General features: G+C 44.4%; 1 protein-coding gene across 6 annotated transcripts in view; it reads left to right on the forward strand.

Moving 5' to 3' along the window:
- The first annotated feature begins 2,795 nt into the window (after positions 1-2,795).
- LOC146820764 (pantetheinase-like) overlaps positions 2,796-25,924 on the forward strand; it is a 270,531-nt gene continuing 247,402 nt past the window's right edge. The window contains exons 1-2 of one of the 6 annotated variants that reach the window (XM_085611558.1): positions 2,796-3,486; positions 3,659-3,813. In XM_085611558.1, the coding sequence (XP_085467684.1) occupies positions 3,441-3,486; positions 3,659-3,813 (201 nt within the window). In that variant the 5' untranslated portion in view covers positions 2,796-3,440. Of the gene's footprint in view, positions 3,487-3,508; positions 3,814-25,924 lie in introns of those variants that run through there. The other 5 variants (XM_085611560.1, XM_085611559.1, XM_085611557.1 and 2 more) reach the window with 5 other exon arrangements.

Raw genomic sequence — 25,924 nt, forward strand, 5'->3', positions numbered from 1 at the left:
GCAGTAAGAGCTTGAGGCTTTGCACAAACCTTGTTCTGTTTACAATTCAGACTAGTAGCTCGGCACTAGATGGATTTTGCAACTTCTAGTGAACCTGCACTCGCGGGACTAAATGAAGATGTAACATTTGCACGTTTGCCACAGAATATAGAAAATCCTATTAAACACGTTCAGAATGTAGTATTTTATACATCTATATAGTCACTCCTGAGGATGAACCATTGATAATTATGAATATTTGCACACGACGCAGTCCATTCCTATGATACATTCATTTTTTAGATAACTAATGCCACTCTGCGTTCGCTTTTAGCCAAGAGAGGCTAGTAAGAATTGCTGAAGTGGAATTGTGCAACGTATTGTACTTGCCAGCAGGGTGGCTCATTGAGCTTAAAGCTTGCCATTAACATCCGCTGAGATATGGGTTCACACGGTCGATTTCCAGCAGGGTCAATTGAACCTTCCATTTTTCTGTTGTCCTTAAACTGTGCAATAGGAACAACTAATTTTAAAGCGCCTAGAAATTGTATTATTGCAGTAAAAAGTACAATTAATAAACACATTATTAGTGTTGTAAACTGTTAGGCACATTTGCCACGCAATCTATGTTTTTCTGCTGTGCTGTCTTATTCCTGCAGCAACAGTTTTAAATTAGTGCCTGTATATGGTGGTCTCTTTAGGCAGACATCTCAGCTGACGGTGATTTGCTTAAAAAACATTGGCACTAAGGAGAAGGAGTCAGAGTACGTTCCCATGCACTTCAGCACCGGAGAGCAAGAGTGGGGGCAATGGGTGGACGTGAAAATGTAGAGTGTGGGAGAATACAGCGGGAGGGCACCGAAAAGATGGAAAGGGTACTGTTTTAGTGCACTGAAGGAGAAAGGAGATCAGGGAAATGTTGTAAATAAAGATGGCGAGCATCCTAGGGATAGGACTGGTAATCATTGTAATCTACTCACTTATGCTTACTGTCCATGTAATCCAGTCAGAGGTTTTCAGCTCAGAGTTGAGACACAATCAGGAAGTAAAAATATGCACATTCACTGAGGCAAGTCCATGTTTTTCATCCAACAAGTTGTAGGTGTTAACTCCGAAGATCATTTTATTCTAGCACAGTGGCCACATTAATCCTAGCATTGTACAGCCTGTGCCTGGACTCTGGGTGAGTCTGCGCAGCTAGGACGGATGGTTATAGAAAGGGCTCGGTTTAGGTCAAGCCTAACAGACAGTGCAAGCAGTCTAGATTTGAAAGAAATATTGTGCACTTGCGAAGAACATTGAGGCTTGCAGTCCGCAAGAGTGCTGAAGACGTTCACAGACTGTGGCGGTGCTCCTGTCACACTGAACGCAGCTGCAGCGTGGCGATGGATACACAAAAAGTAGCTGAAAGCGGGCACACATTGTTCATGCTTCATTAGGCATGCCCTGTGTCTGAGAGTGCTGCGTTACAGGCAGCATTTTTTTACCTCCTCCATCTCATGCTAACGTCGCCGATAGAAGTACAGACAGCAGCAGAATGTTCTCTGGGTCGTCTGTCAGGTGAGCATTGAGAACTCCTCGTCCTTCAGCGCGGAGCGCTTTTGAGGATAGCGCAATTTAAGAACTTTAATTTAACAAGGAGCTTTCGATTCTTAGTGTAGACAAAGTTCCCGTTTGAGAGTTCTGGACACAAAACTGGCGTGAAGTTCTAAGGCATTGGGTGTGGGCGGCCTGATGAGACGTTCGAGGGCGCCACATGTGGTAGCAGGGCTCTGTGTTTTGTTAATTGTAATGGCGGATTTAAGGGGGAAGAAAAGTGAGTTTTCTCTGCATGCATAATAAACAGGCCAATGAGCGTCTGTTGGCTGCTGATGGGGGGGTGTGTGGGGGGGGTGGAGGGGTGGTGTTTGGTAGCTGAGAGGAAGGGGTCACATCAAAGCGGCCGTGCGGCCCGCGAAAGTGAAAGCAAACGAGTGCTTTCAGGCCTCCAAATGGTGCGCGCGCCCGGCCGACGCACATGCACTGTATTTGGAGGCCTGAAAAGCCACTGTTTGCACTTCCAAAACTCGCTTACTATAAGTCTCGCCAGAGCAGCGCTAAAGCGCTGTCTCAGGCGAGACCTAAAAATAAGTAAAAAACATTGTCATTTACAACTCCAATAGCTCTAACTTTCACAAAAGTGTGAGACCGATTGCGTTGCCAATGCTTGTTTAATCAGCATGGACACAAAAATATAGGGCAGCTGGTAAAATGCTAAGTATGTTGTATGAGTCTAACTAAACATGCACTGTTATTCAACTTACTGTGCAAGTTATATATTTGTCATAACACCTTGTAACATATTCATTATATGAAAATCAAAACACTTTATTTCCCCATTTGAATACTTTGCTTTTTTTTTTACCTTCAGCCTTTAATCTTTCGCAAGTTTTGATATTATTTTCCCCTTATTTGAACCCCTGCCGTTGTTTCTATTCTCTTCCCCTCATGTTATTTCGTTTCGATTCAATATGCTACAGCAATAGTTTCTTTGCTTTCACGATGTTTTGTTTAATAACTTAATTGCTGTTTCCATCACGACTCACTCTCTGTATTTATTGAGCTTTCTGTCTGTCTCTCTGTATTTATTGCGCTTTCTGTCTGCCTCTCCTGCACAAGTTTCAGGTGATTTATCGCCAGAGCAGAGTTTGGCATCCCGTTGAATCGTGTATCCCCCTAACTCAGCCCGAGCAGTAATCAGCTGCTTCTGTCTGAACCTGCCCGGGCTGAGTTTCGTTTCCGAAATGTGCCGAACTGCAGGGGATACACGATACCGTGGGGATACCAGATATTACACAACACCGGCACACACACAGCCACCCCCCTCTCCCCTCCTAGTACTTCACAGGTCTTTAAAAGACCATTGACTTGTTAATGAGGCTTTGTTGGTTTTTCAACCCTTCTAGAGCCCCTGCATCGCCACTCTGACTATTGCTGGAAGAATTAGCACGTTACACAATACCAAGCCCTGTCAGCTGAAACCTCCGAGGAATCGGGTTTTTGCTGACAGGAATCGGGAGGCGGGAGACTAGCCTTGAAATCGGTAGTCTTCCGCCTGAATCGGGAGGGTTGGCATGTATGCATTCTCTCCCGCGTTCCGGTAGAGCTAGGGACATTCCGCCATCTTCTCGGGCGCTAGCTCCCTCCCGCCCCCCTGAAAGTTATCTTTTTGAAACAATGAATGGCAAAAGAAACACGGATCGAGAATTGGTATAATCTAAGGATGTGGTATTATAAAAATAGGTGCCATAGAAGAATACGAAACTGAAGTTAATTTTCCTCTTTTTTAAATAGCTTCGTCGTACGTTTTTCATCAAGTAGCTGTATGTAGACAATGAAGAACTTTGAAATTCTAGGCTTATGGGAACTGAGGCTTCCGCTTTAGTAGAAAAACAAAGTGTGTGTCATAACGTCAACAAAACATGACTGTCTCAGATGTTGCGATTGGTTGCATGAGAAAGGCAAATGGTATGACCTATAGTCCACTTTTGTTATTGTGTAATACCTTTCATCGCACGTAATTGCAATCAATAGTTTCAAACGTTCAAAGTTGCTCTCGGAAGTCTAACTTCTGTGCTTGCGATGGCCGCCTTTTTGTCTAAGATTCTCTTTTTATTTTCTTCTCTCTTTGTCTATAAAGGGCTTACTACGGACAGATACATTGCAGCAGTGTATGAACATGCTGTTGCATTGCCAGACGCTACAGAAACGCCTGTCACTGCCTCCGAGGCTTTGAAGGTGATGAACAAAAACATCGACGTTTTAGAGAAGGCCGTCAAAACAGCAGCAGAAAAGGTAAGGGCTATTGATTTTCACAATCTATAAAATACACAAAGAAACATTGTGAGATGGCGTAAATAAATAGCATTTTCTCCGGGTGCTTTTGTGAAAAAAACGGGATAACACACGGAAACGATTTTGGGACCCGTCTATACTTTTTAGCTGCATTGCCTTGGTTTGACGTTGACGTTGCTATTTGCATCTAAAAGCTGGTGGTAGACGTAAAGAATAAGGGGCATATTATCAAGGCGGTGCTATGAAATTATCGCCGCTTTTGCGTCCGTTTTCGGGCGAAAAGCGGCGATAATTTCTTCGCCTTATCAGCAAAGACACGCTATCACGTGTTTTGCTGACTTCGCGCCCGTTTCCAGCACGCCTAACTTTGCATCGCTAATGAGATGTAAAGTAGGCGTGGCTGTGAAACCAACCAGGGAAAATATTGCGAAGGCAGCTTTGCGATATTAACTAGGAAGGGTAGCGATTTTTAAAATCGCGTTATGCCTTAACGCAGGAATTTAACGTCTGTTAAATTCTTGACTAAGGCATACTTAACATGGGGGGTGGATTCTGTGGCTAAAACCACAGGCCCTATCATCTAGGATATCACTGTTTTCCACTATCTCTGGAATTTTAATCGCCTCGGCGATGCGCATTGTTGATAACGTGCTAACCAGGCGATGAATTCCAGAGATAGACGGCGATAAATATGCAAGCGCTAAGCGCGCCTTGCAATATTTATTGCCGGCCATTGTTAATGTGCCCCTAAGGGGCATATTTACAAGGGCTTTATCTCTGCTTTTTTGGCTTAAAAAGCCAAAAGCGGAGATAAAACTATCGCCCTATTTACAAGAGGGTGCTAACATGCATAATCGCATGCTAGCACCCTTTTTCCTCAACGCCTCTCTTTGCACCTCTAATGAGATGCAAAGTTGGCGTCTCTGGGCGTACCCCAGATGGACTACCTTGCAAATATCGCTGATGTTCACATCGCGATATTTACAAGGCTGCCCCAGCATTTTAGCACACGTTCGTTTTTGGAGAAAACCGCTGTTTTCTCCAAAAAGTAACGTCTGCTAAAATGCAGACTTACCTATCCCTAACATTGGGGTGGATTATGCTGATACGACCCTGTGTGTCATATCAGCAAGGTTATCGTCATTATGCAGGGAACATCGCTGGAAAACCAGCGATGTTCCCTGCAAAACGGCGATAACCTCGCTGTCTCTGGAATTTTTATCGCCCTGGAGAAACGCGTTGTTAATAACGCGCTAACAGGGCGATAAATTCCAGAGATAGCCTGCAATAGCAAAATTATCGCTAAGCACGGCCAGCAATAATTATCGCTGACCGTTGATAATATGCCCCTAAAATTATTTCGAGTTTTTTGCCGGACAAAATAGGGAATAGCATGGAGAATTTGAAGTTATTGCACTTAATTCCACATGTATCGGAATTTACTGCATGTTATCCCAAGTACATTTCAGTAGATTTTTTAGCATGTTGAAATATATCAGCGTAAAATTGCGGGGCATGTGTAGGGGCAGATTTACAATAACTGGCACGTCCCTGCATATTAGCAGGGATGCACCAGTTATTTTCCGTGACGTAAAAAAAACCTTGCGCCACCATTGATGCGCTGCATTTACAATGCGGCGCACCGTGACGCAGGTATAGACAGATGCGTCACGCATCTCTCGGTTTAAAGGTGACGCAGTGCTGGAGTCATGTTGCAAACGTGACGCAACTGCAGCACTGCTCAGGGGCGGCCTATACTTGCTGTGCTGCGTCACTCCTTATGCCTGCCACAAGCAGGCGTAAGGTTTTGACGCAGCGGGGACGTAAAAGTGACTCAGTAAAAACTTGTAGATTTCACTGCGTCACTTTTACGAGGCTTCCTTGCGACAGAACGCCCACCCTGCATACATTATACCTGATGCAGGTATAATGTAGCTCAGAGCTTTACAACGTCACACATTTCTCTAGATGCGTCACGTTGTAAATATGTTGCATACTGGCGCATTGTTTATGACGCTGCTGCGTCACAGAAGTGGCACAACGGTCTCGTAAAGATGTCGTAAGAGGCTTTTAAATGTGCCCCCTAGTGGTCACAGCAAATTTAGCAATTCCATTATTTACCCCTAAGTTATAATGAGGACCAGCATCACAACAGCACTAAACATACGTACAATGCAATTTGTACTCATTTTTAGCACTACGTCAAGCTGTATATCTTAATAAGTAAACAAATACACAGTAAAGCCAAACAATAAAGTAGAGTTAAATAGAGTTGTCACCCCTAGACCTTTTATCTGCGAGACACAAAACGAGTTTTTCAGAGTTAATACCTTACTTATCAGACAGAAGAAATCTGACAAGAATCAGTCTGCTCACAACACGAGAGTGCGCTCAGTAGGATGTGCTCACCCTGTGAGTGTTTTGCCAATTGCAACTACTGAAATGCAGTGGTTCTAGCGAATTCCAGATCGGAGAATCACCTAACTTCAATCAAGGAAGATCCACGGTATCATGCGTGTGATCTATTTACATACCTGCCAATTTACAAAATAATTTCACAGTGTGAGGAGGGGGTGTGGCCTCCAAACTGGCAGGCCTGATGCCGAGCGCCATCTAAGTGGTACTCTGCTTCTCACCAAGCCCCCTACCCCATTGAACAAAAAAACCCAAAACGAAGGAGCATTGAGGCTGTCACCAAAGTTCTGGGTTGTTTTCACATCTTTTGATGGACATCAACCGGCACGGCCGGCACAGGTGAGAGCAGTAGGGTGGGGCGGGATAGGTAAAATGAAATAAATAATTAAATAAAACCACTTACCTTGTGCTCGTCCCATCGACGAGTCGGCGATGTGACGAGTGCAAACTTGGGGGCATATTATCAAGAAACAGCATTACAATTATCGTCGCTTTCTGCCACTGCCACTAAAGCGGCGATAATGGGCTTGATAATATGCCCTTGAGAATTCCCATAGAAGCCCAGGTTCTTGTGTCAACATGGGCTTCTATTGGAATTCTCTGCGGCATATTATCAAGCCCATTATCGCCGCTTTAGCGGCAGTTTTCTGCCGCTAAAGCGGCGATAATTTTAACGCCGTGCTTGATAATATGCCCCGAAGTGCTTTTCTTATTTTTTTAAGTTTAATTTTACCTATCCCGTTGTCTGTCAACTACCCCCGACACCACCTGCTTTACCCTGCCCTGATCCACCGGTCCACTGCCCCACCACTCTTACCTCTGCCCGCCCCACCTGGACATGGCTGCATACAGCTGGAATTCCACTGCTTAGAGTGGTTTTCATTTTGTTTTCCCTGACGCTGTGTGATTTCGGCTCCTCACTGGGTGACCATGTGAAAGGAGCTGAAATTGTGTGCCAGAAGGTGGTACTGCTATGTATTCATATAGTGCAGCGCTTTGGGTCTTAGCATCTTCGTGGTGGAGGTGTGGCCATGACGATGGGTGTGTAAGCGGGCAGGGTTAACGGAGTGTCTCACGTTGAATGCGCGTCTCTGTCAGCCTCTGGAAGATTAACCCGTGTCTGAGAGGGGAGTGTGATGAGATAAGACTCAGCGTTTGTGGATATGAAGAGAACACAATGGATAGGTGAGCGCGCTCCGCTGTGGCAAAGACTTGGCCGCGTCTGTTTCAATGAAGGCAGGGAAAAAACTGTCTGTGGTGTTTGGGGTGTGAGTCGTGTGACACTCCCCAAATAAATGCATTGTCGGCCTGAGAGTTGGGCCCCAGGGCCCTAAGTCGAGGTTTCAGTGCCTTTTTGTTGGATTTTCGCTTTGTGCTTATTTGATCAAAAGCTTTTAAGTTTTTTTTTTATCAGGAACTTAGACAGAAAATCAGTATTGAACCTGTCCCTTGTGGGAACAGTGTATTCCAGGCCTTGGTCATTTCACTCCCTTCACCCTTTGGTATATTATTTTTTAGTTGGGAAATTTGCGATTCACCCCAGAATCTCACTGACTAAGATACCCCTCTGGGAGAATCACCTCTTGGCTACAAAAAAACCCCAACACACATAAGTATTTAAAATTGCACTAAACAAATTACAAATACATATACACAATCACAATAGAGAAGAAAGGCAGGCCAAGCGGACAGTTGGTGGCTCTATCGTAAGTAGCCAGGGAAAGCTAGAGCAGTGGCAAGACTAAGGGAAGACCAAGGTTTGCCATTTGCTCCAGGAGATACAACACAAGTAAGAATTATACAAAATATAAAGTGTAAAAACCTACACAACATGCATACATATGTTGGCTTTTAATGTCTTGAAACAGACTGGCAGGTTGAAAGGAGGTCAATTATCCACCTCATTTTTATGGAAGCAAGTGCAACTCTTTTGCAGGCTTAGTGAAGGTACAAAGTGAGAGCAGACGGGGGTTGGCAAGGAATGCTGGTTCATTTTGAATTACAGTCTGGATTTGTCACTCATGTAATAAGAGCCACATTTAATTCATTAGGGCAATTTATTTGCGCCACTCCTCCATGGTGTTGAGTCTTATTGAGTTGCACTTATCGGCCAACTTGCACTCAAGCCTTTGGAGAGTGTATGATGTTCTCCACCTCTGGGAGACGGTAGGGCCTTTTCAATGGCCTGCCACTACAGCTCAGCCACTGTATGCTGCGTTGCCAATTAGTGCTGAACCAGGGGGGCAGTTTGAATTGCGTAGCGGATACAGTTTCTATGTTGGTCAATCCTGGGTTTGAATTGTTGGGGTGTTTGTCCAATATATCATGTCACATAGGCACCAAATACTATAGATAACATTAGTAGCTGCACAGTTGGTGTGGTTTTGAAGAGTGGTCTGAATGTTCCCATGTATGAATGTCTTTGTGTTTCACATGTACTGGCATGAAACGCAGTTGCCACACTTCAAGTAACCCTTTGCGTGGTTGACACCCCATGCGGCTAGAATCGTTTCCCTGCATCTCATATCTGAATTCTGTCTATTTTACCTGCCACTGTAGGTAAAGCCCATGAGTAGAAATACATCCTTTACCCCACAATCACAACGACGGCTTGCCTTCACAAAGCAGTCACTACCCTACTGCGATGTCATCAAGCGTTTATTTAACCCGCAAGTTGTTACAACGACTTGCTTTAGGGGGGCGCGTTATTGGACTAGTGTTGGATTTTTAAGTCCATACCTGCGCCCATTTCAGTGACCTTGATGTTAATTCAGCTTTCAGGCTCTGTGAGCCACTGCAGCCTGTCTTATTGAATTGTGTTTCTCCAAAATGAGTTTAATGAGAACGCATGTTCCAAGTTTACATTTAATACCCATGTTTGCTTTGACATCTCGGTCGCTCTTGTATTTCCAGACTACAAAACGAGTTTAGACTGTCTCTTGAAATGCAGTTTTTTAGTTTTCCCTTAATGCTTCTTTCTGTCATTTCCTTTTAATTTCAAATGCGTTTAGTAATGTTTTATAAATGATCTTCCATACAGTTAGTAAAAAGGCTTCATCAGTGTCAAGGGATGGTGTTATTAAAACGTCTTGCAGAGCGTTCATAACAGTACATGCTGCCTGCAGTAACATGTTTAAGCCCTAGTTGGATCAGTTTCTAAAGACACATTAGATTGGTGGATACTGTGTGTTAGTGTACCTCTGATTTCCCCAATAGTGCACTATTATCTCATCCTCCTCTAATGGCACTCCTCCTTCTGTGGTGTGTTTGTTGCTAGCTTGAACTTGAATGAGCCCAATGCTTGGTGTGCAAGCAGATCATGGGCTATACAGACATAACACATCATCAGGCAGAACATTCTGGTACAGAGCCAAGGATCTTCTCCATGTGAACCTCCATCAGTGAAGATTCACAGGGACTCGTAATGAGTTGCCCAGAAAAATCTCTGGTATTTGGACTGCCCCAGAATCAAATTTCCTTGTAATTCCTTGAAGGGGAAATAATGACGATTAAATCTTTTTGGGAACTGCATGGCAGGAATCTGTGTTTCTGAGTGTTTTCCCTGTTTTTCAAACAGATATTTCGGTTGCTTTGAAGTAACTGTGTAAAACCCAATAACTTGTCAGCACCAGGATACACCTGCAAGAGACAATGCACTTTACCAATACGCATAACATAACTTAACAATCCTAAATATTCCAGAAGCTCCTGTTACTATCAGGATTTCAGGACAGCTCCTATAATAAGGCCCATAGAAGAATGGCTGGGTGTCATACTCTGATAAATGTATTTACAAGCTCCTTTTGTAACAATGTGAAAGTTACGGTGATCAGACACAGCAGTCTGGAAAGCCTGGTATAACATTATTTCTAAGAGAGCAAATAAACATTTATACTATACTCCGCTCTCTAAGACGCTAGTGGATCATACATTACTGGTAAAGTAACACAGTTTCTTTCCTTTTATTCATTGCAGACGGTGGTACCTCCTCCATCCCTGGCATTATAAACCCAGAAGTCTACTTAGTTTGCTCTGGGTGTTAGCTCAATGAATAGTGAGCCCTCAGCTACAGCGCACAAGCCTGGGAGGTGAATTACCCATATAGCATTATTGGTTCCAACTAATTGTAGGACTATGCCTGAAGCTCTTGACAGGATGTCCAAGGCTTCTGAAAATGTCTTTGGGATAGATTCTGTGACGTAGCTCTGTTACATATCTTCATTGTTGCCAAGCCACACAATCTATATTCGATCTCTTGACAAGAAGATTTCCCCCCAATCTCCAGTCCAGGAGTCACCGATGCAGTTGTAGGCCCTAATTGGTGACATGCGACATATCACCTACTTGCGGGCTAATCAAGAAATCAGCGTGTCTGTGTCTGGCAATACTTTACCATTGTGTGTGTCAATGTGGACCTCCCAAAGATGGGAATAATGGGCAATCTACCTGCTAGTGGCCCAACAGGACTAGTTAGACCATCATATCCAGCCTTTCCTTTTGGGATGAAGGCCTTTGGGTTGGAGGACCTTCCTTTTGGGTTGAAGGTCACTCCTGCAAGGTCTGATGTCTGTTTCCTGTCAGTCATGAGAATTGAGGCATCTTGGTGGTCCACAGAGCTTCCTCATAGGCAACACCTATGAGTGCGGCTTGCTCCTGTAGCCTGATACCACTCACTCAAATACACTGGTACATACAGGGGTTGCCAACAAGTGTCCGAATCATTTAAATTACCACTGCATTCATTATCCTTTCTTCTTAAAGGAATTACAGTATTAATTCGATCCAAGACCTTTCAATTCTTGGCTTGCTTTGTACTCTGCTGGACATTGCACCTCCAGCACTGATGTAGCTCTCTCTGCATATACATTCATACATACATATACTGAAGGTGACCCTTCACAAAAAATGTAAAGGTAGCAGCAACATCTCGAAAATAACTGCTATGTTCTTAATATTTAGGAACCGAAAATACACTTTGTCTTCTTTTCTTTACTGGAAAAACCAGCATATCTTGGCTGATTTTATGGAATTGGGCACCAAAAGTGGAGTTTGTTTGTGCCTCTCCGCCATATTTCCAGATCGTGTCAGAGTATGCTGAAGATGTATGATGCAGTTAAATGTGAGAAACATCGCCTTGAAGAGAATGTGTATGGTGATGATGCATGGTATTTTCAAATCCATCTTTGCATTCTTGGATGAGAATACTTGGGTAGAGAAGCAGCACTGTATACCCTGCAACCACAAGGACTGCAGCTCCATTATCAAATGATGTAATAGGATAAACACATTCACAAGCAGGCATGCATGTGAGTAGGGAGGAGAGTTAGTTGACAGTAGAGTAGTTGGAGCGAATGCTAGTGAGTGGTAGATGTAAGCAGTAACAAGACTGAAGGGGATTTCCCCTTGCACCATACCTTATGCCACAGGAAGAAGGATCCTATTCCTTTAATTTTGTCTCAGGCAAAATGGAATGTAAAATGGCACAGTATAATTTGGCCAGAAAGTTTGAATCCCTGAATCCTTATGAGGTGTAATGGTTGGGTTTGGCAACCAAAAATTGTAAACTGGAATATTTAAGATGTATTTCCTTGACTTGAGGGACCTCAAACTGTTTTCTTCCCATGAACATGTCTTTCTTGTCTAAAACCACACTACCCAATCCCTCTCACACTCTGGTGCATTGCAGCTGCTACATCATGTAATAGGGCCAATCCACACCCCTAAAAGCATTTTTCACATGTGTACTGGCCATACCATGGAACATACCACCCTTTGCCGTGTCAATAAGTGATCCATGATCTTCCATTGAAATGCATCACAAGTTTTGACCCACTCCCATCTAAAGTCTGTCCCAATACATTTGGCCTAAGGGTCAAGTGGGAGACCTCATATTTTCCACTTCATGCTACTCTGATCAGACTCTGTCTCATTCCAATGAATGCAAAAATGTAGGGGTGTCAGCTCCCTTCTGAAAGTTCACCATTTTGGGGGTAACATTTGCTCCAGTATGAGGCAATACAAGCCTGCATCATATTGGGGTCTGACCTTACTAATCCACAAACCACAGGCAAGTGAAATGCCATTAACCTCTTCTTCAGTAAGAAGATAAGTCCAGCAGCACATTGTCAACACTGAACTTGCTCTCTGCTTAGACTCATCCCTTTTCGTATCATCCCACAATGGTCACCCATTAAAGTCCTATCTCTTGCAGCTCTCGCCTCCATACTCTCATTCCTAAAAGCCACTTCCTTTGATGATGATGTCTTAAGCTCATCCTTCATTAAAGGTGACTTCAGAGAAGCTCTCTCACCCCTCCTCAAAATTGTCAATACATCCCTCACTCAAGGCATATTCCCAGAAGCTATAAATTACATGTAGAAACTTCCCATTCCTTTGGACACCCACACTAGTTACTAATGACGTCTACAGCTACCAGCTCATCACTCACTTCATAAGCAAAATCATTAAAGAAACAGTTGATGCTCAGCTCCAAGTTCACTTGAACACAAAGGGGAAGAATTATAAGAAAATCGTGCACTACGCTGTGTGATAGGGAAAGGTCAGAAACGTACCATATTTAAACATAAAACGACACATTCCTGCCTTTGTACCTGCACTGGTGCTGTTCTGGCTGCCTAGCGCCAACGTAGGCACCCTTGCAACATAGTGCAAGGGTGCCTGCATTGTAAGGAGGATTGTATGTGTGCAGGAAGGGGCACCTTCCTGCACACAAATAATCCTGAGAGGCATATTCCTCTATGTATGTATGCTGTAGAAATAATGCAGTACACATAGAAAGAAGCAGTAACCAGGAGAAATGAAGATATTTCTACTCGTTATGCCATCCTGTGAAGGCATATCTTTTTGGCGCATTGTAGGAAGCTGGCTCTTTATATTGTATATCAATAATTTGATAAGTCTTGCAAAGAGTCCAGGGGTTCCCTTATGAGTGAACAGGGGCTTGCTACGGCAATCCCGATGTGCTCTGCTAGGAGGTAGTGTGGCCGAGCGCCCTTAGGCTTAACACAAAGGAGTGGAAGACATCTGAAAAAACACACAATGGTCAGTAAATGAGATACAGAACTCAAAATGAAGATCCTCACTAATTTATAAAAATAGCAAATATCTTTATATATGTTTAGGCATAAGAAGAAAATCATCAGGTAAGTACGTTTTAAAATAGGAATTCTTTTAAGTTCAAAAGTCGACACAGTGCAATTTCTGGAAGCTGCAATGTTATCCAATGGGAGGAAAAACCAATGCGGCATTCAGGTAGAGTAACCAACTTACGGGACCCTGCTCCAGGAGTTAAGGTGAATGGTGGGCAAGGTCCAAGGCAGCATCAGCAGAACACCCTCAGTGGCTTTAGGGTGGCCGGGTGCAGAGTTGTAAAACAACGTCTGGTGCCCAAGATTATTCTATGGAGAACGGTCACTGTAAAAAGATGCTGCAGGCTTTGACTGGAGGACCAGTCGGCGTAACCAACAATGAGGTCCACCCTCACAATGCTCGGGATGTAGGGACACTTTTGGTCCTCTTCTCCATGACTCAGGGGTAACCGGGGCAGTTGCGGTTGAGAGGGCTTGTGTGCAGAGGCTGCAGGCGACATCAGAGGGTCCAGGAGGGGTGAAACTATGATGGACTTAGGCTCTGAAGTGCTGGAGGATGTCGATGGCACCATTGGCCCACTTCAACTCGGGCTTGGAACCACAGGTGCAGTGTTTGCTGCAAGTATTGTGTTTTGGCGGTTCCAGGGACCTCAGAGCCCTTTCTTTGAAGTTTCTGCAGGATGCAGGGAACAGTTCTGCTGTTCCAGGGGAGGTCTTGGTTCTTTATTGAAGACAGGAAGTCCTCCCTGGTTTTGGATGAGGAACAGCAGACAGGCCAGCAGGGCTGGGGCCAAGTGAATTGACTGCTTCAGTCTTCTGCTTTTGAGGCTCTTCAGTGTCCTCCTTTTTTGTAGGGCATCAGGATCTGCTTTTCTTGTGCCAGGGGGCTCCCCTAAATACTGAATTTAGAGGTGTTATGTGAGTGTAGGGTAGTAGCCAATGGGCTTCTGCCCCTTAGGGTCACCATGCCCCCTATATGGCCACTTCCTGTGGGAAGTGGGCATAACCCGGTTCCAGAATTCCTAAGTTTGCCATCACATACATGACTACTTCTGAAAAATCATGTCCACTTCAGTTTCGCCATCCTTAGGGCTGGTACCAGCCTGGGGGGTGGCTTGTCTACCTGACTAGCAAATTTCTCACCTGTCCAGGTGCCAAAGGGGCGCTGGACAAAGGGGGTCGGATTCCTCTCCTTTGAGGGGAGCCAGACTCGCATTTCACTTTGAAGCTTGCCGGCCTAGGAAGGCTAATCATCAGGTCTTCCTATGGGAGGGGGTGCAACACTCCCTTCCGGATAGGCCTTTGTTCTGGGCCTCCTGAGAGCAGAGCCTCTCCCCTTGGGAGGTCAGAACAGTGTCTCAGGTGGCAGGCTTGCAGAAAACAGTCAGCAAGTACACCAGAGTCTTAAAGGTTTTCAGGGGGCAGCTCTAAGGTGCCTTCTGGGTGCATATATTGGTAAACCCATCACTGAAATCAGTGTGGGTTTATCAATAGGAGGTGTTTGATACCAAACATCCCTATCTTCAGTGAAGCCATCATGTAGCTGGGGAATTCATTTAGCAGCCTTGCATGAGTTTGGTGAGGGGTCCCTTAGGGTGGCACAAATTGACAAATTGTGCTACTGCTCTTAGGCACCCTCTTTAGTACCTCAGGCCCTAGGTTACAAGGGTAGAATTTACTAGGGACTTACAGAGGGTACTAAAGGTTTTGCCAATTGGGGGAATCAACTGTACAGTTTTGGGAAGGGCTCTGGCAGTGGGGACCAGGTTACCCAGAAGCGAGTGCACTTTTAGTCAAAATCTTAGCAGTTACCAGGCAAATAGTAGGGGTGACCATGTCAAAAAGGGTTACTTTCCTACATGCATTCCCAGATCTACCAGTGATGGTAAATCTGGGAATGCGTCAAAATCCATGGGAGTTGTGTGGGAACAACCACGCAATGCCCATAGAACACCTTCCCAGCATAGAATAACGCAACACAGCGACTTGTGCTGCGTTGTGTTACTCCTGATTTATGAAGCCATTCAGGGTCACATCATTTTGGGTTTGCATCACACATGTACCACTTTGCGTGGTGAAAATGCGATGCCAACCCCTTCATAAATGGGGCCCTAACTATTTCCTGAAGATCACACTTCAGCACACAGACAGCAATATAATGGATCACAGATAATGCCCTCCTGACCGCAGATGAAGATTATCCTACCCTCCAGACCTTGTTGGACCCCTCAACCACCTTTGACAGCATTAACCTTACCAAGCTTAGTCAAGCCGTAAAGTCTTGAATAGGTTTCACTGGCAATGTCCTTTTCTTCCTACCAGTGCAACCAACACCAGTTTGTTCACTTCAGGACTCGTCAGCCTCTGAAGATCCATATCACCAGTAGAGCATCCGAAGGCGCTGTCCTTTCCCAAGTCATCTTCAATCTCTACACGGAGCCCTTTGAAGCTCTACTCATCCATAAGAGCATCAAAATACACCAGTATTCAAATAATGCACAACTGTAATTTAAAGTCTCCTCTGGTCCAGACCTACTCAAAGCTCATCCCTGCCATGACAGTATTTCTGTTATTTGCCAAGAAGAAGCAGCAGTGAGTGCAACTCTGACTCAATGACATGAGCAGTTCAAATCATAACTTTCACCTAATGCCAAAGCAATTGGATTCACCCCGGACACAAATCTTGCCCTCAAGCAACATATTGCCAAGAAAAGAAAGATGGCTTGTTACCAGCTCGCGCTGCTAAAACAAATACAACTCTCCTTCCCATAATTTGACATCACAACTACTGTTCATGAACTATTACTCTTAAGCCTGGATGGGGGCAACCCCTGGGTCTCCTGTTCCATGGCCTTCTAGACTCCACAACGCCATCCTGATGGAACTCCACTGACTCCCCTTTCTGGCTTGCACCATCTTCAAAAATTGCTGCATCTGTTACAAAGCCATCATACTCATCTGACTGATTAGCACATTATCTACAATAGGTCTTGGTATACCAGCAGCCAGGAAAAAATCAAACTCAATACAAAGAACAGTAAAAAAAAACAAGGCAACATGCCTTCTTCATCTATGCACCTGTAACCATCGGTCCCACCAACCTTACTGCAATTCAGGAAAGAATTGAAGGTGCACCTCCTTAAGAACACTACATCATGATGTGCTAACATCTACAAACCAGCTAATGCTCAAATGACAAGACATATTTGGCAATTAAAGTATAAAATGTACCAATGCAGGAGAAGTATGAATTAATACATGGCTTCGAATAATGTAAGTTCAGAAAATTGATACAGCCATACAATATAGATGGATGACAATTGTGAGAAGTTGGCGTGGTATATGCTGTCCACTAATGAAAGTGAGCACCTTGCACCAGTCCAAACAACCCTTAGAAAGCTATCCAAGTGGTAGCTGTGGAGAGCAGCTTTCAGGATTAGTCTTGAAGGAATGTTAAGCAGCTTGTTTTACCAGACTGCAACCTTATAGAATTGGTTGAATGAAAGAAGAACCACACAGTAGTTATACAAATATGTATTTATTAATATAACACTCTCTAGTATGACAGAATATCTCCTACACAGAGATAATCACAAAGCACACAATACTTAAACACAGAAATGACAGTAAGTAGCACTAATACACAGTGGGCTCCGGGGGGGGGGGGGGGTAACCAGAGCATATACTAAAATAGTGGTATAAGAGCCACGACTCGAGTCAAGACAGTGTCTAGAGGATGTAGAATCACTAGGATCCAAAGGAACCACCCAAGGTGAATAACTAGGGACCCCACAGAGGACGGGTGCAAAGATGGAACACGACCGCGAGCTACGTACAATTCTATGGGGAAGTCACGGTTAAAATTTTAGAGTTTAAGGACCCTGCCAAGTGGACTTTGGAGAAAACCCATGTAAGTGAGGAGGTTGGAGAGCCACCCCACCGGTGAATACCGTAGTACCGGAGTTACCTATCCCAGGGGAGGAGGGTGCATAGATCTGAAATGGCGTCGGAAACCGCCGTTGAACCCAATGGAGGACTTCGAAGGAAGGAAGAAAAGTTTGCGTCAGAATCCAAAGGTGGATTATTGTCAAAGAGTACCTGAAAGCAGAGGGGACAGAGTCTGAGTCACTCAGGAGTGACCAGGGGCTCGGTAGACGAATGCCCACCTATGTCGAGTGCTTCAGGTGCATTGAGGGGGTTCTTGACTCTGCAGCAACAGGGATCAGGAGATGTTTAGGATAACCAGGAGCCAGATACGAGCTGTACCACAAGGGATGTCGAATGCAGAGGGGTCGGTGTCTGACGGGAGCACAAACAAGCCTTGGTAAAGGCAACCCATGCAGAAGGTCAAAGAAGGTTACGGTTTGGACCAGCAAGGCCCAGGAGACTCACCAAATCCAGTGTAGGCCTGGAGAAACTAGGCGAGCCCAAGAAAAGCAAAGTTGACCCTCAAGTGGACTCACAGGCCAGAGGCACATGAGTTGCAAGAGGACTTCCAGTGATTTCACCAAACAGCAGCCCACAGACAACTCGGTTTGAGGAGGCCTGAGTTCTTCATAGGAAATGGTGCCAGAGGGTGGGGCTACTCGGAGCCCAATGCACTTGCTTGGGAAATGCAAACAAGCATATGCACTTGCAAATGAACGCAGTGCGCAGGGTTATGGGTATTGCAGCCCCCACAAGGTATTCTGTCCTCAAACTTTGTAAGAGGGCAACTTCGACCTTGACATATGTAGGAATCTACCTCCTGTGTTGGTGGAACCTTTGAAGTGCGTAGGAGCTCAGGAGAAGCAGACTGATCAGTCGTGATGTGGTGCCTGCGGGTACAGGGAGTGACTCTTTCACCCCAAGGGAGATATCTTTGGTTGTCCTTGATGATCTACAGGTCCTGCACAGAGCCTGTATGGTGCACGGGCACAGACGATGCTTCAGACTGGGAGGGAGACGAAGTCGGGTCCAAACGATGTCCAGAGTGTCCAGACAGTCGAAGTTCAGTGGTTTCTGGTTCAGAATCTTGTCCACGTCGAATCTATGGTCCTACAGCCAGGTAAGCCCTATTGTACCCACTGGAGAGGGATGGACAGATTCAGGGAACCCTCCAGGGGAGGGCATGGACAGTGGGGAGGTTACTCCCATGTCCTTTGTCCAATTTAGCACCAGAGCAGGAGCCAACGGCTCCCAGAGCTGGTTTGAACTGGACTATGCACAGGGACATCAAATGTGCCCCTCATGCAGACTTTCGGTCACTGGCAAGCGCACCCACCCAGCCCTAATACACTTAATCTTGTCTGGGATGCGGTCACACCTTCCTGTGACAGGATGCCTAATGTTCTGCCTTCCCCTGCTCGAGCTTGGCTCAGCAGCAGGAGGGCAGAAATGTGTCTCTGGTTGGCAGCAACCATTTTGTGCTGCCCAGGACTAGAAGGCTGGTACTGGGAACACTGAGGGGTGGAATCATACCCCCCACTCCGGTTACTGGTGTGGGGGTATGATTCCACAATGTTTGATACCGAGCACGATAGGGTTAGTTTCAGTCGTTTTAGAGTTGGTCATCATGCAGTCGCATAATCCCACTCTATATGTCGTAAATGGTGCCTCACTGACAACCCAGGAGAATGGACTCCTTAGGATTGTAAACGCCTGCTAGAGTGGTGACTTATGGGTTTTAAGTGCAGTGACCCTTAGCTATAGTAAACCTATATCTTAAGTAAGTGGTGCATGCACCAACTTACACAGGCTGCAATGCCAGGCTTGTAGGTTCCATTTTGCATGGCCTCTCAACGGTGGCATAATACATGCTTCACCCCATGGGAAGCTTCTTGGGTACCTATGCCCTGGGTACATGGGTTCCATATACTAGGGACTGACAAGGGTACCCCAGTATCCAATCTGGAGTGTACCTAAGTACATAACATAAAGTTTAGGGATAAAGCAGATAGACTGGGGTCCTGATTAGCAGGATCCCAATCAGACTAGTCAAAAACAGTATGACTTTTAGCAAAAAGGGGGGTTAACCATAAGAAGCAGATCCTACATTCCCACAACAATGTTTAGACACTGTGGGGCCAATTATGATGTTGGTCGGACACGCGTCCGACTTGCATTGTAGCGGAAGCGGGACCGCCCGACAAGGAGTCGGAAGTCCCGCTTTCCAGATTACGATCTGACCGCTATGCTACTGTCGAATCCAGTATTTTTTCCAATTGTAGCTTGTGCTGCCGAGCCACAATGGAAAAAATGCTGAGTTGAAACATCCTGCACCGAGTGGTAGGGACCATGCAGTGCCTGCCACATGGTGCAGGGATGTTTAGGGGCACCACAGGTATCCCCAGTCCCCATAGCGGAGGTCCAGGGGGAAAAGGGGACCTGCTAGGGGCCCCCAAAGTCACTTTCCGCCTGCCTTTCGATGGCGGGCAGACCACCATGAAAGGGCAGGCGGAAAGTGAAATTGTAATCCCGATGGCGGAACCGAGGCTTGCCCCACTGCAATTTGTGGATCACATTTCCGACTGCTGCCCTTACAGTTTCTGTGAGCCCTGTCAGAAGCAGAGCAGCATTCCTCTTCAGGTTTCTCTCCGACCCCCAATATCGTTAAACGGCGGTCAGACGGAAACCTCCGATGTCGGGCGGAAAGAGCTGTCAGATGGCTTTCGCCCAACATCATAATAAGGCCCGTTGTGTAGGGATTATATGAATAAGTTAGAGATATGTGATTAAATATGAATTGCGCTATCTAATGTTTGCCCTAATGTGCACTTTATGTGCTGAATGGTTTATAGTTATTATGATCATTTTTAAACACATGATCTGTAAACAAATACTTCAAAATAAATAATCATGTTCTGGTTTGTGATTACCAAGGCAGCACTCCATTTAACATTAACAATAAGAGGTTTCTCTGAAAGGGTTTTCTGACTCCTAACATTCCCTTTTAAAAGAGCATCAGTCACTACAGAGGGAGTAACAAACACCTGTGGTTTCTACTTTTCTCCACAAATTATACATTTCCTTTTGAGGCTAAGGGGATCCCCTGGGTATAATCCAAACAGTATTGTGATGATTTCCTACCTATCTGAACTGGGTCTTGCAGCTTCAGAGACCACCTCAAGTACTGGACAACATCCAGAATCAAGCAATGTGGGTGGCCCACACTGGCATACAGCAGATATAGAAATGTGAACTGGAGCTGGGTTTACTGCCTGAGAACTAGTTCGCCCCACTGTCATGCTCAATAGACAGAATACACATTCCTGGTTGGCAGGTAATGACCGTCCTCCAACAAGACAAAGGTTTGGCCTCTCGCAGCAGATAGGCCGAATAGTGTTAACAGTGACCACTTAGCAAAGATTGGTTATCTATGCGTCGAACATGAACCATTGGCAACAGAAATGACAGCTTTCAGATCTCTTCCTTAGAGTGGACATCCCAAATGTTGCTATCAGGGTTTGGATGTAGGTCACTTATTGCAACCATCTGAGAACTGTTGTCCAGAAATAACAGAAATTGAAGTGTCATGTCTCCCTGCTAAGACAAATCATTAAGATACTTCGTTTTAAATATATATTGCTTATGCTTATGCCCTGCCCTGAAAAAGTGACTACACAATTCAATTGTTGTGAACTATGTGTTTGCATTTTATTTTATGTCAACATGACAAGCATTCCAAGATTTTGTTTTGTAAACAATTTTGAAACGTGGAAAGCCTACCAATAAAAATAATGCCACTAAACTTTACAGACTATTTAATAAATCTGTAAGAATTTAGTACCTATAATCATAGAGTTATATCATTTGTAAAACTCAACCTATCTTTTAAAATACCAATTGAGCATTAACAAGAGAAAGGGTTGCAGCAGCCTGAGGTTGATTAGCTGCTCTGGTTTCCTGAGTCATTTCCCCTTTTTATTCTTATCCCAATACAAGCAAAATGCTGTTCTTCATATTCATAGTGAAGAGAGGCATTGGTTGAACTGGGCTGCCCTATTGCCCCATGCTGTATGCTGTTGTATGTAGAAGCAATATGTGAATGAAATGTGAATAGACCAATGTATATAGAGGGTTGGTCAAAAGCTGTATGTATAAACGCATGCGTTTCTATTTGTTTTTAGAGAAATAGCAGGCTAGTGAAGCAGCTAAAGCTGTCTCTGGGCCACACATAAAGCAATAAAGACATTGGCACATAAAGTAGAAGAGTGTAGTTGGCACATAAAGTAGAAGAGTGTAGAACAGAAAACAATACTCTAGGAGTCGGATCATCTTGATAAGGTTTATACGACCCACCTTTGTACATGTGTTCCCAAATGAGGGTGTATCCCTGAAGAAGAAAATCATAATTTGCTGAACAGATTTATGAAAACTGTTTGTAAGCCTAAGGGTCAATTACCATGGGCAGCCAACAATTTTAATGTCTCAGAGGCAGTTGTCGCCAGAACTCACAATCCTCAGTTTTCCAAGGTGAGCTTATACTCCCAATACTAATCAAAGCCTTGTGCCAGTCTAGCTTGACAATATGCACTTTTAAGGAGGAGGTGGTATTTTAGTGTATTGTGGCAAATGCAGTGTCTTTTGGTGCCAGTTGCTACAGACCACTGGCCTATTGATAGACGACTGGAACAACAGATCTAAGAAAGACTTCATGTATAAATGATAGAGAATAGATACAAATAGGCAACCTCTGGGGGCTCCCTTCCAGTTAGAAAACTTCAGAAATGAATGGATATTGATGCATAACACTGTTTAAGGAGAATGATGTAGGACCCTTATGTACTCTACACTCATTCAGCTTATTCCATGCTGCTCAAGGACAGGCCAAAGAAGCAACCATCCAAACCAAAGGCTTCCTCTGTCCCAAACGTTTTCAAGACAACAGGTTGCCAGGTTGTCTCATTCAATCTAACATTTGTCTACAGAGATGGGATATCATGCGATATCTCACTAAGTACAAAGGCAAATTACCAAGGAGGAAATAGGATTGCTATGTTGTTGGTTAATTGAGATGCTAATGGTCAGGCATAGATTTTGTATTGTCACACAGAAGGGAAATAGGAAGATAAACAATTGGATGGATTTCATGTTTACACTTTTTTAGAAAGACTATAATCTTAGCCATATTGAATGATAGGATATATCAAACCCCCCTTTGGAGGATGCCATGGACATGTAAGAGGGAACTGCTTCTAGATGAACCCCATCTTTCTTATCTCATTTTACCAAATGTCACCACTATATCTTGAATGATCTGAGATATCCCAATGTGCCATTTGAGCGCCAACCACAGTTTGCTTGGTCAACCAAAAGGAGCTTCAGGGTGAATGTGAAGACAACCGACTTCTACTGAGCTGCCTCAGTATGAGAAAGCACATGCCACACTGCTTTATGGTGATGTGGAACCATAGGTAGGACTTTTGCTTTGTACAGGCACAACTCCTGGTTAAAAAGTGGCTTTTGGAGCTGTTTCCATTCCTGTGTTAGTTCTTTGCACGTACAGAGCAGATGCAGCTTATCCTCTTGCGCTGTGCCACACATGCGACAGATTGAATTGGATTGTTTTTTTAGCCAATGTGGATAGTGCTTTATGCATGGTAGCAAGCCAAGTCGGTGCTTCAGGAATTGTATTTTAATGGATTTGGCAAACCCTAGGGCTAGGTATTTTTGAGCAGTGGGAGAAGTATAGGAGTTCAGGACCATCCAGCCTTGCAATCTTCTGGATAGGGCTGCCTTGTCTTCGAAACAGGATTGGCTCTTCACTGTTTTCTTTGTTATTTTTTTGAGAAGGCAGTGGTTTATAGATGTTTCCCAAAGCTCAAGAAGACGCAGGGTGGTTAGGTTTGCTAGTAGGTATTTTGTTGCTGGTGATTTTTGTTGTTGTTTTAGTTCTAACCACAAATACCAGTTTAGGGTTCCTGGTTTTTTGATTTTCTTACTTTGTCCCAAAAAATAACTGTCGCACCTTGTTTGCAAGGGTCTGTTTTTGAACACCAAACTCAAGCCTAATCTGTGCCGGAGAGACTCTTGTTGGTAGACCAAAGATTATTCTGGCTGCTTTTGGTTACTGGCCGCTGCTGGGTTGTTGTAATGCTTGCGGAGGTACTACCTATCATTCTAGTATACTGTGTCACTTGTTCTGGAATAATTGCTTATTTTGCACATTGTTTTAAAAAACTTTTAACATATTTGACGCTTACTGTCTTTTAAACTCCTTCTCTCGTTGATAGCAGCCTCTGACCCCGGTCCGTCACGGCCTGTGCCAATTGAACGGAGGGTCGCTTGGGGCTTGCACTGCTTCCGGTGTGCAACCGGAAGCTCTAGGTTAGCGCTCCAGCCTTTTTCGCCCCTCTTCTCTTTATTTGGGTGAAGGGCGCATACGCGCCGGCAGCGCGCCAAAGGCGCGCCAAAGACAAGCCCGTCTGCGCCCGTCCGTGCCTGACCATAGCCAGGACCCCTGTATATTTGATTTTTTTGTCCCTGTCTCGGACCTAGTGTTTTCCTATCTTCTTACCATACTCCACCTGACATTGCTCTATCTGCCCGAGAAACTATGGGCTTCATCCAATACACGAGTCAAGAAATAAAAGATTTAAATACCTCTTCGGATAAATTTACAGGCGTATGGGAAACTGACTTATCGAGGGTCCCTGACATTAGGCGTTCTTTTGTTCCAACTGACCGTAAAGCGCCTAACCGCTCCTTAGGCCCCAGCCAACACAACACGCCTCCTGGATCTCTCAGAGAGATTTATTTCAATGCACGCTCCATCTCCAAACATCCTATTGAGATATGGAGCGTATTAGATCAAACTGATCCCGACATATGTTTCGTTACGGAAACTTGGCTTCAGGAACACGCCTCTCCGGATGTACACATCGCCTTCCCCTCACAATATAAAATCATCCGAATCGATAGGAAAGAGAAAAGAGGGGGCGGCTTGTTAATTGCTTACAAATGGGCCTTAACGGTTACTGTTTTGGAAAATATAATGCACAGTCAAATAGAAATATGTACCTTTAAGATCACTGGCCTCTCCAATGGTTCTTGGAGAGGGGCACTGGTTAACCGACCCCCCCGGTATAAAAGGAGATTTCTCAAATCAGCTATTAGAAATTATTGTGCCCCATGTCTTAGCTTCTGATAATTGTTTCCTGACTGGAGATTTTAATCACTATGCAGAAATGCTACTAAACCCAGACACTGACAAACTAATCTCTAATATGAGTTCCCTTGGTCTTGCTCAGTTGGTGGTTGGTTCCACCCACTGCGCTGGCCACACACTGGATCTCCTATTTACGAATGCCTCCGAAATGACTATGGAAGCCCCTGAACCGTTTGTATGGACTGACCATTACTTACTGAAATTCGCCTTTCCAACTGTTTTAAAAGAAAAAACTAACTTAGATAGTGAAGTCATGTTACGCAGATCTTGGCGCAAAGTAACTCCATCTCTTTTTCAAAATTGTTTTTGCCCTGACCCGATAGACCCAGCAGCAAGTGTCAACCATATGGCATTACAATTTAATAAAGCCATTTTGACCACTCTAGACATAATTGCCCCTTTACATAATGTTAAGACTAAGACTAGAGTTGCCCCCTGGTTTACTGATCAACTAAAAACCACTAAAGGTCTGTGCAGAATTGCCGAAAGATTATGGCGAAAAAGTAGAAACCCTGCTGATCGTGAAAGCTATAAGAAACAGCATCATATCTATATGAATGAAATAAAACTGGCAAAAAATCCTTTTTGATTAATCGGATAACAATGGCAGAAAACTCCTCCTGGGAACTTTTTCATATTTTAAAAGAATTTACTGTTCCTACAAATCTGCCTACTGTGTCTGCTTCCCAAAACTGGATCGACTCTTTATCAGAATTCTTTGGAGAAAAAATGATGAATATTCATCGGACTTTTTTATCCATACATAACTCTACCCATTTCGAAGAACTGCCCTGTTTTTTACCTGACCCCCCCAGCATTTTAAATGAGTTTATAGACTGTGACCATAAGTCTGTCACTTTGGCTATGCAAAAGATAAAATCAGGCTCCCCCGCTGACCCTTTTCCCTCAAAATTCTTTTCTATTATGGCACCCACAGTTTTAGATGGATTGATTAATCTTTTTAATAAATCCTTTTCTGAAGCTGATTTTCCTTCTGTCTGGAAGGTAACCAGAATCAGACCTATTTTAAAGAAGCCGACAGCCGATCCCAAGGTGCTTCTAAACTACCGACCCATTTCACTACTTCCCTATTTTGGGAAAATGCTGGAGTCCCTTGTGAACCTACAGCTGGTAAACCATCATGAGAGCCATGGACTTTTAGATCCCTCTCAGTCCGGCTTTAGAACGGCGCACAGTACGGAGACAGCACTGATTGAGGTTACTGATAATGTCAGACTAGCTCTAGATAAACATCAATCGGTTATCCTCGTCCTGCTTGATCTGTCTGCTGCCTTTGACACCATCTCCCATAAGATCCTTGAACAAAGGCTCTGGGAGGTTGGTGTCAGGGGGAATGCTCTTAAATGGTTTATCAGCTATCTCTCAGAACGTACAACTACCGTCCAGATGGGAAACTTTGTTTCTTGTGAAAGACCGG

This window comes from Triturus cristatus, chromosome 6 (genome assembly GCF_964204655.1).
Source record: "Triturus cristatus chromosome 6, aTriCri1.1, whole genome shotgun sequence".
Lineage (NCBI taxonomy): Eukaryota > Metazoa > Chordata > Amphibia > Caudata > Salamandridae > Triturus > Triturus cristatus.